The sequence below is a fragment of the Oxyura jamaicensis genome, chromosome Z, assembly GCF_011077185.1.
Source record: "Oxyura jamaicensis isolate SHBP4307 breed ruddy duck chromosome Z, BPBGC_Ojam_1.0, whole genome shotgun sequence".
NCBI lineage: Eukaryota > Metazoa > Chordata > Aves > Anseriformes > Anatidae > Oxyura > Oxyura jamaicensis.
In genome coordinates, this window is record NC_048926.1 from 52877778 (window position 1) to 52895085 (window position 17308).

The window sequence follows — 17308 nt, forward strand, 5'->3', positions numbered from 1 at the left end:
TGCTTGGTGCCATATTTCTTTCCCATGCTATGGAAGAACCTTGTCATGGAGGTAATGATGCCGGTATTGACTCCTTTACAAGGCAAAGGAGAAAAAAGAACTCACATCTGCCTTCATGAACTCTTCCAGGAACTGACGGAAAGTCATAGGTCCCATTGTTGACTAGCTATAAATGAGACTAGAGTCTGCATTTCAGATGAGACATTCCTCCTCCGGGCCTCCTAAGGGAGCCCAGAAGCAGCATTTTTAGAAAGACTGTTTATTTATTTATTTATTTATCTTGTTTTGTTTTATTTTGTTTTGTTTGAGAATTGCACAGTCACATTTTCTAGAAATTAAATGTTATTTCTGTGAAGAAGGTCAAACACACCAGAGCATGGTGCAAAAAATACTGTGCGTGGTACAAGTGAACAAGAATTTAGGATATTAAGTCTTAAAGTTGTGGCCCTCTCCCTGAATTCAGCTGATTACTATTTATGCCCATAGGCTGCAAGTAAGATTGGGTTAGATCCCCTTGGCTTTGCATCTATACAGATGGAGTCTGAGTTAGGTTTAAACTTCGACAAGCTTACAGTTAAATATCTGAGTCAAAAAAAATGTGTGGGAAAAGAGAATGAACTGAAGATTGCAAAAGAATTGAGTAAAAGGGTGCAAAAGAATTGGTAAAAGGGTGCAGAAAGGTCCATATTTCCAGGTCTTGGTCTTTAATCTAATTTTGCTGGAAATAATTAGTTAGCCCTCAGCACTGCAAGGTGTGAACGTCCTGCTCCATGAGCCAGGATGTCACTGTGACAAGTTGTTTGATTTTAATGATGATAATTGTGGGTTCCTGGAAATTCCCACACTGCCTGGCAAACTTGGTCTTAGGAAATTTGCCTCAGTGCTTCAGCCATCATGATAATGGTTTCACCTTTAGCAATTTCCTTATTTAAAAAGCAAGCAGATCCTTAGATACACAAAGACCATGTAAAATAACGGTAATTAGACAGGCTTTGTCTTCTGATACATGAGGGATGATTTACAAGAAGAGGAGGGAATCCTGTTTCTGATAAAATATTTATTATTTCTGCCAACCTCTCCTGTCACAGCTCTTCTCCAATGTTCTCAAAAGGAGAAATGTCCTTTTGAGATTTTTCTTTACATTTACACCTGTGGTTCTTCTTCTAGAAATGATCCCATACATAGAAAATTTGTATTCATTGGATCAGTGAAAATTCACTTGGCATCTAACTTAGCCATGCCTGGAATCTATTTAAGTGCATAATCCAAAAATTATGAATGAAGTTCATATGTTCCACACGTGATTTTTAAGCATTTCATTGTGCATTTTTAAAGTTCAGATTAAGTTTTCACCTCAGTGTGCTACTAACATCTTAAAGACAATTGCGTGAAGGTGTCTAGTAGTTATACTTCGTTTGTGAACTGGTTCCTCAGCTCTGTGTTTTGGAGAGGACTAAATTAAGCTCCGCAAAACACATCCTGAGAGAAACCCTGGTGAATACTTAATAGCTTATAAATCAATCTGCTGTGATGTGTCCGTGAAAGGTGAGTATCTGCATCAGAATAACAGCTGCATATCAATAAATAGAGTCCCTGAAGACATCTAGCCTATTCCTCCGTCCCCAGACAAGATCAACTATATTGATACCATCTACAGTGTCCTTTTAGACTGAATTCTTTGAAGGCTTTGCATGAGTTGGATGCTTTGTAGGGTAGACAAACAGAAGATGTGAATGAATGGAAAGAGGAAGTCTTGCTTTTGGTCTGGGTTTCCTTTCTGCTTTTCTTCCTCTGCCTGACTGTACTCTTCTGGAGTTCATTCCTCTCACCCCTCCCTGACACATCCAAGGGAAGTTCTTGGCATAGCTCTGTGACTCTGCTTATCACAGACCCACACAGCATCTGTTGTCATAGGTAAGAAAGAGGAGCAAGATGGAGGCAGGGCAACAGTTGACATAACCAAAGGCTCTGACATCAGTCCTTTTAATTAGGTGGAGAAAGCAGAGAGCTAGCAGATATTTTTAGAAAGCAGGATGCTGGGGAAAATTACCTCATGCCTGAGGTCTCTGGGTTTTATCATTTTAAAGAGTACAGTGAAAAATATATCGAAATTGCATCTTTCTAATGCTTTCCACTTCCTTATTTATCCTTCAGCCTTTTTCCACCCCGTCAAAGCAACTGGATTATTCAAGAGTTTTAATCAGACGTTAGTTCCACAAACATTTCTCTTTTCACCTATCCCCTGCAGATCAGTGGCATGTAGTTTCAGGCTTATTAATAGAAGTCAGAGGAAAAAAAAAAAAAGAAAAAAAGATTGGATTAAGAATCAGATTTTCAAATGTGCTCAAAATATGTCTCTGCCTGTTGCCATTAATGCCCAAGGTAGCTCTTTGGATTTCAGCATTGCTGCTACTACTGATACTCATGCTAAAGCAGCTGGGGACTTCAAGGAGACTAGAGGTGGGCCAAAGCTCAGCTCTCCTTAATAGACCCAAATGGGCCTGACCTGGAGCTTGTTCTGATCGACAGAAAATCGGCTCTTGTCTTCACCTGGCCTTTCATCAGCTGACAGAGCACATTACCTCTTGGTGTATACTGGCTCACTGCAGGGGAGAAGCAGGGGGTTGGAAGAGTCCATCCTTTGCTTCCTTTATCCAAAGTGTTATGTAGGAAAAGGGAGTAATGGAGAGACAAAGGAGTTTGTTGAGTCTGGATCTGCCCTTGTCTTGGAAGGCTTCCTAGTTTAGACAGTGAAATGAACCCCATATTACTCAAAAAATAAAAATTAAAAAAAAAAAAAAAAATCAAAGGAATTACATCAGTGTCTTTCTTTCCATGCATGGGAGGATTTGAGCCTTGGGGTCAGGAGGGATTATTTCACACCAGCCTGTGATCACATAACTAAAGCTGTGAGACATTCAATCCAAGCAGGTAGATAGTTCAACTTTTAAAATAAAGTGCTTCTTCAAGCCCAGCAAAGAGTGACCAGGTAAAACAAGCATCCTTAGGATTTAATTCAGATGCCTGCCTACCCTTTAGAACCAAGTCTCTTAGATGCCCCCATCCTAGAGCTAGAAAGGGAGACTTGTGCTTATCCCACTCATCCCCAGCAGCGATGCACCTGCCTTGCTTTATTCAGCAAATCCACCACTGCAGGAATTATTGCTCTGTCCTGAAACAGGCCAGTAACTGAAAGTGCATGTGGAACATACATAATGGGATACATCCAGAATTCTCTTTGGAGAATATTGACATGCTGTTCCTTGGAGAGTACACAGTCCTTTTGTGTCCATATGATTGCAAATGTAGGAGAGGCAGCAGTAAAAATGTTGGTGTAAGGGACTGAGAAGCTGAGCTCCTAAGCTATGTTCCTCTCATTCAGTACATCTGTTGGCTTAAAGCTTTTGGTCTTTGAAGTAACTGGTATACTGATGTCTTCTTGTCTCTCAGAGACTCCTAGAACTTGAGTAACAAACATTTCTGAAAATCAACTCTTCTTCTGATAGATGATATTAAGTCTCAGAGCAAAATAAGCATAATCTTGTCATGCTCAAACTAGCTTTGGTATAGGTGTAAACAGAATGAATGATACTTGCTACATCATAGGAGATATCTTGGGTTATTTTAAATGCTTTAATCCTTCTCCTTTGGATTTCTGGGCTATTTTTATAATACTAATTCTGATTAAAAATATTAAGTCTGATTGTCAGCTCTAATCCATGCTTCATCCTTGCATATCTAGCAATGTTAAATGCCCTAACTAGTCTGAAAGCATTTTAAAACGCTGCCATGCTGTAGAAAACTGTGAGAAAAACATTCAAATTACAGACATTTTTCCACCCATACAAAAAGAAGAGTTTATGGAGCTGTGCAAGCCAGGATGGATGCTGTATTTAATGCATTGACTTCGATTATGTCCCAATTTGAAAACAGCTGATTCAGTTTTTTAGCTGTCTGTTGATCCAATGCGAGAAAGTGGAGCTCAACTGTAATTCTCCACTGATGTGAAAAAATGGTTTGACTATTTCTAGTCATGCAGTTTTCTCATTAAATGCAGTCACTCAGTTCTACTCTTCATAACTATAATGGCTATATAAACCTGGGCTGGAAATGTCCCTCCACACCCAAAAATGAGTGAGATTTAGAGGCTGCTGCTGTAGCCTGGCCCTGGCCTGTTCTCTGGGCATGGTACAGCAGCTTTGAGCCTGGTCTGAATTATAGCTAGGCAACAAAAAGCTTCACCAAGCTACTCAGCAGCATGTAACCCATGAGAGCAATGGAGAAAATGACACGACTCTGTAGTTGTCTCATGTTCTTAGGCTGTTTTGGTCCACTTTGGGTTGTATTTTGGGCTCTCTGTACTGTAAATGCAAACTGACTTTACAGGAATGAATTCTACATTTTGATACCTAAAACGCTCAGCTAACATCTCCAAGCTGCACAGCTGCTGTGAGAGGGTTTTTAGGCATGGAGTATGAACTCTGTAGCACTGCTTTAAAATCAAAATGAGAAAAATACCTCAAAGAATGTTTTAAAAAATGTGAGTTTATGCTAGTTTTCGGTATCTTGCACGTGAATTTTTTACCCCTAAGTTTTCTACTGAAACTTAACTTGGCTATGCAAAAAGCATTAAGCTAGACTGTATTTTTCTGATTTATCTGACCTTTAAGTAATTCAGAAGCTGGAAATAAGGTTTTGTTGTTGTTTTTATTTGTACTGAATAATAAAAACTTTGCTTATTACATGCACAAGTAAACACAGCAGGTGAATTATGTGAGGCACATAACGGTGAGAAAGGGCTAATAAAGATAGCATATGAGAAATATATACTTGGTCCTGTAGAGTTTGGCAGCTTTATGTACTGTGATTTTCTGACATGGAGGAAAATGGTACTATAAAATGCTAGCCTAGAAATCATCCAGTTCAAGGATCCATCTTCAAGTTGCCATTTTAAATTCTCTATTTCCAACTGATACATTCCTGTAATGGGTGTAATCTTAAAAACTTCTTTAGTAATAAAGGGAAAATTGAATTTATTGGCTATAGGGATATGTGTAGGAAGACATAGAGGGTATACTGCATTTCAGTTAAAGCTTGAAGAGTGGTTTGAAAACAATGCTTTTTCATAAAATGGTTAAGAAACAACCACTGTAGGAAAGGTGTCTGTACAATAAGCAGTGGACTAGGGCATAGATCGTTTTCTGCAATTAAAATATGGTGCATCAGTATGTGCTGACCCACACTGTTGTCTTGCTTGGTCCATGCAGGCATCACTCAATCACTACTCATCTTCACAAAGACTCTGCTTACAGAGTGGGTCACAAGCTGAGAAATTAGCCTTCTGCTTCAACATGGGATATTCACTTGAGGAAGGTTCCTCTGAAGTGGGAATTTACATTGGTCAGTTGGCTGTACAGCCAAAGGAGATGTGAGATGTACAGAAATAACAGTAGTCAGTTTATAGCAAGGGAAGGGTGGGCATTAAGAGAAGCATGGGAGATTTTGAATACACAAATGGCAGCCTTTTTGAGGACACAAACAGCAACCATTTTGAAAGCACAAACAGTGGTTGGGATGTACAAATTTGCGGGAAAGCAAAGACTCTAAAGATGGTTTAGTCACTTTTTTAAGTGGGCTGTGAGTTCAGGTTTCACAATTTTCAAGCATATTTGTTTCTAGGTTTTAAAAGAGCTTGGATGACTCTTCAGAATATGTGGTTTTAGCACTTTCAGTAATCTAACTTCCAAATAATCCAAACCGTCCCTTGTGCTTCCTTTTAATTCTCTCACCAAAGTCAGGATTTCTTAGAAAACTGTGCTTGTCTATCCTAGATTAATTTAATAATGTTATGGCAAATACATTGAAAGAAATGTATTTTCCCACATGCAATAGCGACTGTGTGTTGTCACTATTGGATTTTATTTATTTTTTTCTCCAGGCTGGTCTTTTTGTCATGAAACAGAGCCACAGAATGACCTGACCTTTTTTTTCATGACACAATGGGCAAATCTAGTCTTTCCATCACACAACTGTGAAGCAAACAAGGATATGCCAATAATCTGGGTTTATTTTTAGCTTTCTGCAAGCTGTCACCACCTCCTTCTTGTCTGCTGTCTCTCCGAGCAGTTGGGAGATGCTGTCTTCCTCTCCCTCGGTCCCTTGTTTTCTGCCCTAGTGATTATGCACCATCTGTTCTGGAACTCATGTTCATTTCCCAATTAAGAGCAAAGATAAAATATGATTATCAGAGGTGGATTGAAGCCTTGTGCTCCCTAGGTGCAGGTGACTTCAATTTCATACAACTCTTTCTTCTCTGAAATGATTAAGTGTCGATGTCCTGACCATAAAAAACATCCTATAAAGGACCATTATTAAGGGCATGTCACATAAAAAAGGTCATACTGGATCAGAACAGTGTTCACTAACACAGATATCCTATCTCCAGACAAGAATTCCTGTAAAAGAAATTACAAGAACAGGACAAGCATATAGTGTTGCTTTCCTGGGCATTATCAAAACATTCAGAAATTAGTGGCTATGGGACTTGTGAGGCAGAAGGGTAGTCTTCGTGTTTAGAAGCCTACGGACTTTTTCTTTGAATTTGTTCAGTTGGCTCTGGAGCCTGAATATTTTAGTATTTACAGGGCTTTGAAGCTAGGATTTCAACAGCTGAACTACAGGTTGCATGAATAAACACCATCCTTTTGTTTTGAAACTGCTGCATTTGCTTCTCTCTAATTATTGGATGAGAAATAATGGTGAAAAAATGTTTCCTGCTAATGTTTTTCTGTCATTTGCAAGATTTCATAGACCTACCTCTCCTTAGCTCAGATTTATTTTCCTTAGCCTAAGGAGGTGTCACCTGTTAGGATGTGTGCACCTCCATAAAGATGGGCCACAGAAACGTCATAGACACATGGGACATTTTCTGCTTGCGTTCATACCAGGGAACAAACTCTTTCAGGGAATGTTTTTGCTTATGGTTGTCCAGAAGTCTTTCACAGCATACAGGGTTACTAAATTGCACACATTCATTCAAAATTCAATGTATATAAAAAGCAGACTTAATGGTGCCACCAGCAACTCTTTTTGAGCAACTAATAACAAATGCCAAGATTCAACTAGCTCAGTGATTCCTTAATGTGAGTCAAGAATCACAGACCGTACAATGATTTGGGTTGCAAGGAACCTTAAAGATCATTTAGTTCCAACACCCCTGCCATGGGTAGGGACACCTCACACTGGAAGAAGCTGACCTTGTTCCCAGTACTTTGATGTTTCTTTTGTATTCCTGATTTTTCAAGACAGGCACAACAATGTTCCACCCAGTGCCACTTTAGAGAGCAAAAACATGCAAAATCCAGCTGTGGTTTTAAGAGTTTTCATAGCAAAAGTTAGGAGATATCATTTGTCTGTCTTTAGTCACAGATTTTTGGTTGAAAATACTTAGGCATTAGTCATTAGACACAAGAATGAATCATTCTTGATTATTTATTTATTTATTTACTGTCAGCCAGTTCCTGTATTGATAATGCTAGATACTATCAATAGCACTCAGAGCAGCTTTATTTATAGCTGTGCTCCTTGCTGCTGCGTAAGTCATACTGGAGTGCTCTGGGATGACACAGAAATATTAATGTGGAGTCAGGGAATTATTTATTACACTTGCAAACTAAGTTAACAGAACATTACTAGGATAGCGCTCCAGTTTTAAGAACTGCAAGAAATGAGCCCGTCTGTGCACTCTTTAGCTGATCAACTTAAGCACATGCTGAGCCACCATTCCACTACCTTTTAAGTGGAGTTTTTTCAGATATTAAAGGAACAGTGAGTGTGCTACAGTGGGCAAGCTGCTTCCTTATCAGAAGAAATTCCTGTTCTATAATTAGAGCCACCACCATGCTATGAAAGATTTTGTGTATAAAGAAAGAATGAAAGGGGAGTGTAGAGTTCCACAGGGATAGGCAAGTGTTCTCAATGCCCTGCTGTGAGATTTCTCAGCTAAGTCCTTTCACAACCATCTGGATCGTTCTTTTCACCAAAGCATTCTACATGTGTTATCCTGCAGTCTGTCCTCTCTTTGTAACCTTTTGTTCAGAAGGTGGTCCTAGAATTATGCATTTCATCCTGCATAAAGTCACTGAGGTCTGGACTCGATTTGTGCTGATAGCTGGTGTCATAGGAAGCCCACACAACTTAGCTTGACCAATGGGAAAACTTAGTGTCTGGCACTATAGACCAAGACTGACAGACCAAGAAAGAAATAAGTCTATGATGGTGCAACATGGGTCTGTGCTGTCTGCTAGAATTTCATTTTTTTGCAGACCTCTAGCTCTTGGAGGTGGTGGTGTCTGAGGGAAGGATGGAGGAGTATAGATTACTACTGTCTTATCTGTCTTGTTCTGTTTGTGAAAATTGGCAACCTGTAGCAGTATTAAAACACTCTCTGAAACAGCATACTTTTAAAATTCATCCTGAAGACAAAGATTAAGTGCTTAGGCAATTTTGTCTTCCCAGCTGTGGACATCTGCATATACTAGGATTTTGTTATTTACATGTTGCTTGTTACTAACAGCTCCAGGTTAAAAAGCTGAAATTCCGCTTTTTTTTTTTTTTTTTTTTTTTTTTTTTTTTTTCTAGGCACTACTTTAAATGAGAAAAACTGTGCAGTCTTCTGTGAACTCAGACTCTGGTATCCTGATAAAAACTCACAGGGGGTCTTTGATACTCAGGACTGCTACATGCTACTGAATGATGTATTATAATATTTTCAAAAGAAGTAGGAGGAGGTTATGGAAATGGATAGTATCTGCTATAAGAAGATGTGATGTCTCTGTCTCCTGAGTGGAAGTGGCAGCTAGGGTCACAGAAAACAGAGCATTAAATCAGTGCTTGTACTGCAAGTGGAAAAACACTGATTTTGTGTTAGGGTTAAAATCTGAAGCAAGCTGGAAAACAAGAATCCTTCCTTCTAAGAAAAACGGAGGCCTTTTCTGCCTCAGGAAAGACAGGCCCTTTCAAAAGAGATTTGTCCCACAGCTGAAGGGAAGTCAGAAAAACTGACTGATATGGGATGAAATCTGGGTTTGTTATATCCCAGACTATAACTATATCTCTAAAAAGCAAGCTACAGAGGGATTTCTTACACAGCTCTTGTAAACACCAAAAGTGGAAGGTCACTCTACAGAGTGACCTGGATAGGCCAGACTGATGGCCTGAGGCCAGTTTTTGAGGTTCAACAAGGCTAAGTGCTGAGTCCTGCACTTGGGGCACAGCAACACCATACAATGCTAAAGACTGGGGGAAGAGTGGCTGGAAAGCTACCTGGTGGAAAGGGACCTGAGGATATTGGTTGATACCTAGCTGAACAAGAGCCAGCAGTGTGCTCAGATGGCCAAAATGTCAATAGCGTCCTGGCTTGCATAGGGAATAGTGCAGGCAGCAGGGCCAGGGAGGTGATCGTCCCCCTGTACTCGGCTCTGGTGAGGCCACACCTCGAGTACTGTGTTCAGTTTTGGGCCCCTCACTACAAGATGAATATTGAGGTGCTGGAGTGTGTCCAAAGAAGGGCAACAAAGGATCTAGAGAACAATCTTAAGAGTGGCTGGGGGAGTTGTTTTTTTGTTTTGTTTTTTGTTTTGTTTTGTTTTGTTTTATCTCCTGGAGAAAAGGAGGTTCAGGGGAGACCTTATTGCACTCTATAATTATCTTAAGGGAGGTTGTAGCAAGGAGGGAATCAGTGTCTTCTCCCAAGCACCAAGTGATAAGACATGAGAAAATGGCCTCAAGTTGTGCTAGGGGAGGTTTAGATTGTATATTAGGAAAAATATCTTCACTGAAAGGGTTGTGAAGCATTGGAACAGGCTGCCGAGGAAAGTGGTTGAGCCACCATCCCTGGAGGTATTCAGAAAACATGTAAATGTGGAGCTTTGTGACATGGTTTAATGGTAGACTTGTCAGTGCTAGGTTAAAGGTTGGACTTGATGATCTTAGAGGTCCTTTCCAACCTACATGATTCTATGTTTATATATACAATGGCCTGTAATAAGGGCAGCACGCTAAAATGTAAATCAGGTAAATGAGGATCTTTATTTTCAGTCTCAGTGCTGGCTTTTGATCACTCTGGTATTTGCTTTTTTAGGCTCTCCTTTTTTTTTCTGTCTTTTTGATTCTGGGCACATAATTCATATGTTGAATCTTTATTCCACAGGCCTCTAAAAATGGTCAGGCCTGTAAGAAGTCAGCTTAGGTGTATATGAGGGGACATATCTATTTTTACTAAAATCAATGACAGCAGCTTGGGTGACAATAGAGAAAGTTGTCTGAAATTTGCTAGGAAGAAAATCTGTCTGACATCTATGCATACTTGACAAATCAGGATTTGTTTAGTTTTTCTTGAGGTAATGATATTTTTTTCTTGAAACATCAGGGCTGCACTTTATCATTTGAGAGCATAGTCTGGCCTTTCAGGGGGATGTAAGGTCATTCTCTCTCTCTCTCTTTCTCTCTCTGTATGTACATGTATATATGTATGAATATATATAAAACAGTATCTCCAGGAATGGAGAACCTGGAATGACCCTGAGAACTTGTTCTTATGGTTCATCTATCTGGGGAAAAAAATAAAATAATAATAATTCCTGAGATCTCATGGGAGTGCCCTGTGCTGCAGCTTGTACCTATTGCCTGTGGCCCTTCCTCTGTGCATCCCTCAGAAGAGTCTGTCTTCCATCTGTGCTCTCCCCTTCTGTACAGTGGCAGCAGTTAAGATCCTTTTAACCTTCTCTTCTTAACCTTGGAAATCATGACCATTCAAAAAGAAATACAAGTTTCAGGCCTTTGATATTATGGTTGTAGAGCAGGAAGGGATCAAGTTTTCAGGGTGCTCTGCATAACCACAAAAGCTGCTGCACTGTTATATCTGCATCTTTCATTGTTTTAGTGGAGCCATTGTTCTCTCATTTTCATTTATTACAGAGAACTGAAACTGTAAATAAGACAAGTGTTACAAGAAAGGAGAAAACTGTGAGAGTTGACAAAACTATAAATGTAATTTTAATTGGAAGTGTTTTTGTAGGCACATAAAAATGCCTTATATGTAGTGTTGCTTCAGTGTTCATGAAACAGAGTATGCAGTTCCCCATAAAGGAATAAATAATATATATATATATATATATATATAAAGGATTCCAAAATCCAAATTAGATGTTGACAAATGACTAGAAACAAACATTTCTGAGCAACAATAAAAAGATGGGGCATGTGTTTATACTTTAAAAAAATTACTTTGGGTGTCTTACTTTCTTTTATTTTTTTTTCTGCTTTGAAGATGCAGTTCTTGAAGAGATCCACAGAAAGATAGGGTGGCAAAATGTCTTAACCCAGCATTCATACAGAGAGGCCTCTGTAAACCTGACAGTTGAGAAGTTTCAGTTTTGACTGACATGCAATTTAAAAGTTGATTTGATCAGTGCTTCCCTCAGCAACGCAATTTCTGTAGTCACTAGTGAAGAACATTATCTTTAATGTAAAGAAATATTTCAAGAGTTAAAGACAAAGTAAAATCAGTAATGATTAATGGAAAGGGTTGGGTGGTTTACCTACTGTCTAAAAAAGTAAGGAAGCAATGGGGGGTGGGCAGGGGAAAAAGCTTTGTGATATATGAGTGCTAATATGATATGCAATTTAAGAACGCAACGCTATTGTGCAAACTGAAGTGAGGAACAGCACGAATAGAGGCTGGAGATCAAAGGACTTGGAATAGGTGAGGACAAGTTCTGGGAAAATCTTATAAACAATAAGAATGCCTTAGAAGTGGTTTCTTTCGTAAACAGGAAGCACGTGAAAGGCTACATAGGTGGTGTGATGCTTTTTAGTAGATATGAGAAGGCACTTTTGAAAAAGAAAGGAAAATAGCTCTGAATAAAATCTAGTTTTGAAAATTATGCAATCTTAAAAAAAAAAAAAAAAAAAAAAAAGACAGTAGCCCAATGCATCATCCACCTTACTTCCCACTCACTAAGACAATCTGTGAAACAGCAAGATGGCAGGAGCTTATAAAAAATTACCTTTTTTTGCTGATTTCCTTATGCAATTCTGAAGAGTCTGAAAGTGTTTGAGTTATTGTTGTTTTTAATGAAAAGTTTCTGCAAGCAGATATCGTTACAAATAAACATTCAAAAACCCATAAACGGCTGGAGTCTTCAGTCGAAGTAGCTCAAGAGATGTGAAAATTTGTACTCTGTCAGAGTTTTGAGGGATTGTCCTATATCCTACTTCAGCTGGTTGTGCTGCTAGGTGGAGATTATAAATACGGAGTTCTTCCTCAGTCTTTGCTCTTACAAGACAGAAATTACTTCAATGGCATTCATCTGCATTCAAATGAGTAGAAGAAAACATCTGTCAGCATTAACTTAGCATTAACTGTTCTTTGATTAGTATAACGAGCCTTTCTAGATGGTGTTCAGTTGTATATTACAGTGCTTTCTCAAGTGAAGGATTAATTCCGCATAACTGTCTGAAAAATGCTAGAACTAATGTGAACGCTGTTTTATCATGCATCTTTGTTATTAAGTAGTGTTTATAGCCCAGCCAAAATTTGTGAGAACAAGTCAGGGAGGCAGATTAAAAAGAAACCAGAGTTCAATATATACAGTGCTTATATACAGAGAGATAGTTAGGCTCACTCACTGTTGCCTTAATAGTCAGGAAGAGACTTAGGACTGAAAGAAAGATGTTAAGCTCCTCTGTTCCTTGCTGGTAAAATATCCTGCCCTATATATGGCACTGTACCTATTGTATTTATGGATTCTTGTTTGCTCATCGTAGCAGCACAGGAACTATTTTCATTAAAAGCCCCAAAAATCTTTAAGGTTCACTGGGTTGCACACAGTACAGCCCACACACCAGTGTCCTCCGTCAACACTGCAAGTAAAGCAAGGATATGCAGGCTAACTCTGATACCCAGACCTTGTTCAAACAAGAAAGTAGAAAGACCAAGGAGTGGAGAAAAGGATTGGAAATGTAGTCAGCAAGATCTCAAATGTTAAAACAGGTGTACTGAAGTGTTCTCAACCTAAGAGGCTGCCACCCGCCTCTGGTGCCTCATTTACAGAGCAGTATGTCTGGAATGAAGGATGTCAGAGCAGCCTGATGGCTGTATCTCCGGACCTTCTGTGGGCAGGGACTATTCCCTGCATAGCAAGTTCACAAGTGCAGTCTGCTAAGGAGGTGCGTCAGGTTAATAACACAGCTTTTTCTGACCTGAGTCAAGCATATCCTAAATACCAAAGGGAGGTTGGATTGCATTTTTCTGAGGAAACAAGGTTAGATATTCATACTAAGAAAAGCTGCCAAGATACTTTTTCTGCTGCGTTTGATGTGTGTTAATGAACAAGACAGCAGGGCTGATTTGCTCATGTTTAACATTCAGGTCCCATCACATGAATCTGTCCTGAAAGTTATGTTAAAAGATTTACTGAGACTGACAGCCTGATCTGTAGGGGTCTTACATGCCAATGAAGTCCTGTGCATACCTGTTGCCAGTTCCGCATCTTGTGTGCCCTCCACAAAGCAAATGAGTCTCTCTGGCAGGTCTTGGGGGCAATCAACCTCTCCAGATTTCTACTGGGATGTCTGTGTTTGTGTGCATGTGAGCGTGTGTGTGTTGGAGGGGGGAGGGAGTTACAATGGTAGTATCAGAACAACACTGTACTCTGTCTGCAGATCTGTTCAGTGATAAATATAAAAATAAATAAATATCTAAATATACCCTTTTCTTTCCCTTCTCTTTCCCTTCCCTTCCTCCCTTCTCTTCTCCCCTTTACTGTCAGGAAGGGCCACCTCTGAAGGGCCAATTCAGTACAGCCTGGCACCAACACAGACGGACGTCAACAGCAGTTACAACAGTGAGTCAATTTCTAATCAAGGGACTCATTGAAAAGGTGTTGTGTTGTTTTATGTGCATGTGGAAGGTGCAAGAACTTTGCAGAGGGCTTTGGGAGGAGGGATGGGGTAAGTATTTTAACCCTCACTCCCTGTGGTTGGAGCAGACAGCCTATTAGTTGATGGCCCACTAAAAGCATGACACCCTTCTTGCAGGTTTGAGGTAATTTTGCTGCTATTGCTTAGATTCTGCGGTGCTCCCTGGAGCACCTGACAGGTGAAGATGAGCCTTTGCATGGTATAAGACTGTCTGACTACATAGGGACACACACAATGTTATCTGACACTTGTGATTCCCACTCTCAGTGGCTTCTCCTAAGGTGTGTGTTGGGAAGAGACACTCTTTATGGGATATAGGCAGGGAGGATAAAATGCACTGCAAAGAGAAAATTAAAATTGACACCTGTTCCTCTGTACTCCTGTCATGTGTCTTCCTCCTGGTGATTCCCCTGGGACCAGAAATACTTGGACTGGTATTACAGAAAAGATAGCTGGGGAAGGAGCTCATGTCTTAAAGGAGTAGTTGACAAGTGGATGATCTGTAGGAGATGAAAAGTGGTGATGGCAAATGCAGACATCAGCAGAAGGGAAAAGACATGGCAGCGAGAAGATTCAGTGAAAGCAGTTCTAGGCCTCTGGAAAAACAGTCTGTGGGTCTAAGAATGACATGGTGATATGGGTTTTAGCTAAACCATCTGGCCTGAGACCCAGCACAAGACTCCATCTGTGTGCGCCTCCCTCTCCTTCCAAGTCGGTATGCCCAATAACACCCTCACCCTTAGTTAGGGACTGAGTGAGCAGACCTTGTCTGTCATTAGTTCAAGACTGACCATCAGAGCTATGTAATTTCTAGTGTTTCATACGTTCATGGAAAGGTAGGATAAAGCAGTTGCAAGCTACGGCACAGTGATGGGATTGTCCCTGTATATTCTAGCTGTGTTTCCTCAGCATAGTTGCGATAGTTGTTTCCTCAGCATTTTCCATGCATCCGCTAAGTATTCTATCTTTGGTACATGTATGAAGATACAGATTGTTATGAATTTATTCAAAGACATTTTGTTAAATTCTTGCTCACAAACTCAAAATATAACTGTAATACTGTTATCATAAGTCATGCTGAAACTGATCTTGTGCTGCACAATGAAAAATGGAAAACTAACAGCACAAGCTAATGTCTCACTGTTTTGTGACTCTTAAGCAAAGAATTGGTTGTTTCTTCTTGCCATAATTCTGTGTCCCATATGCCTGAGTGAGTCACAGTATGTTTTTCTCCCTTTTAGCTTTCTGATTGTTTATTTAAGTCCCACAGTTTGTGCAGTCTGATGGTTGCCTCTGTAAACCATTGCTTGGAAGTGTTGATATCCTGGATAGTGCATCAAACCACATGTTTAAGCAGCTGTATCCTCAACCCTGTGAACAGTTCTGTGTGTCAGTAAACATGTGGACATGAGCCTTGAGATCAACAGGATGAGTCACTGTGAAATTACAGCATGCATTTGAGGGATCTAGGCCTCTATTTGTGCCAGGTGGAAGTGGATTTTAAAATCAAGAATTATCTCCCAGATATCAGGCTGAGCACCTGGGGAATTTAAGTTGATGCTTGGCTCATCCTAAGATGTGTTTTACACTCAGTGAGTATGTCTGGAGTACAACACACAGGACTTATATTTTACCAGGTTCTTGATTAAAAAACAGCAGTAGGAAATAGCAACACCATCAGACATGAGCAGACCCATGGTCTGGGAGAGGAGGAGGTGGTATGCATTTCTGCAGGACTTAAAAGTTTCTGCAAAATACTTATTCCTTTTATTATGATATTATGAAATATCGTGTCTTCCTTTTTGCTCACCTAGTCCTTAATCTTCCAATCTTCTACTTGTCCAGAGCAGCACCCATTTGAGGATTTTTTTTAAATTTTTTTTTCCTCAAGCTGTTAGAGCGCTTAATCAAACTTTGATATGGATAGCGATTAGACTTGAAGTTCTTCTTTGAACTGTGATTGGTTTTGTTATGTTTGCTGTTTTTTCTCTCTGGAAAGAGCAATTTACATATACATTATGTGAGTTTTCAGGAGAAAATTCAGGTGATAAATGCAACAGTATGTAATGCCAAGCAGATGAACTATTGGGCAAAATATTCTCAGTGCTTATCAATGAATTATGATTTTTTGTTTGTTTGTTTGTTTTTAATATTAATTTGTAATTAGCCTCTCCCTCTCTCCTTAACTGAGACTGGACCTGTGCTGCTAAGCATTGAAAAGATTGCAGACAATGCAAGACTTAGAGACTCATAAGAACACCTCAAAATATTGTTAGGATTTTATCATTAAAATTAAGGATATTCTCTGTTTAGTCTCCTTTGAATGACAAAGCCCGGAAAGAAAAACATAGGAAGAGATAGTCTATCTAGGTGGGCAAACCAAAGGGCAAGAAAAAGGAAGGGGGTTGAGTCCCATTTCATGAACAGTTGAAGAAATCTCCCTCTGAGAGTGAGTACTGGATGGAGATACTCAAAACTTCACTGAACAAAGCTTGGAGCAACCTGGTGGAAGCTGAAAGTTAGGCTTCGAATAGAAGTTGGATCTGATGTCTTCTACAGGGCCCTTCCAAACAACAGCATTCTCTAATTCTGTTATCTAAGGTAAAGTCTATGGCAAAATTCTGTGTATTGAGGTTAAATAGCTTGACACTTTGTCTAGAACCTTAGCTACAGAAAATGTCCTCCTTCTTTGGAAATAGGCTGTCTTATCTAAAACCACCAGATGCGTGTTGTCTTCTGGTAGTCGACAGTGGACAGGGGAAATTGTGATGGAATCTACTGCATTAAGTTAAAATCAAGTCTGCTATATATGCAGAGTAAATAGGATTGGAGGAAACCAGGGCTGGAATGTAAACTGGTGATTTTAATTAGGCAAAGAAAGCTTGCTCCCTGTAAGACTGAGTCCAACTGAAGTCTCTCAAGGGCAGGAGGACAAAACCGTCCTTCCAAAGAGGTCCTGGGGATCATTGCTAGCGGCCACTCATTCTGACAGCATTTTTTCCTGTTGTGTAGCAAAATTGAACAGGTCAGGTCCTGAGGCTGTCAATCCAACAAAGTTTGCACCAGCCTTTTGAAAAGAAGTAGATATTCTCCAAGGACTTAATATCGGTGACTCTGATGTGACATTGTGATAAAGTCCCAGGCTCTTTCAGTGGGAAGAAAATATTGTTGCATTACAATAATGACTTGTGCTATAATACCCACTGCTATTTTATTGTCTGTTTTCAAACTCTAGGGTCCCATTTAGTTTTGATATACACCATTGCCTCCTAAATGTTTTTTAACCTTTTTTTTTTTTTTTTTTTTTTTTTTTTTTTTTTTTTTT

The 17308-nt window shown here is 39.6% G+C and overlaps 1 protein-coding gene across 1 annotated transcript in view; it reads left to right on the forward strand.

The window, feature by feature from the left end:
- Positions 1 to 13810: 13810 nt before the first annotated feature.
- Positions 13811 to 17308, forward strand: part of NRG1 (neuregulin 1) — a 292955-nt gene continuing 289457 nt past the window's right edge. Inside the window, exon 1 of the mRNA XM_035309952.1 lies at positions 13811 to 13907. Within this exon, the coding sequence (XP_035165843.1) occupies position 13907 (1 nt within the window). The 5' untranslated portion in view covers positions 13811 to 13906. The remainder of the gene's footprint in view (positions 13908 to 17308) is intronic.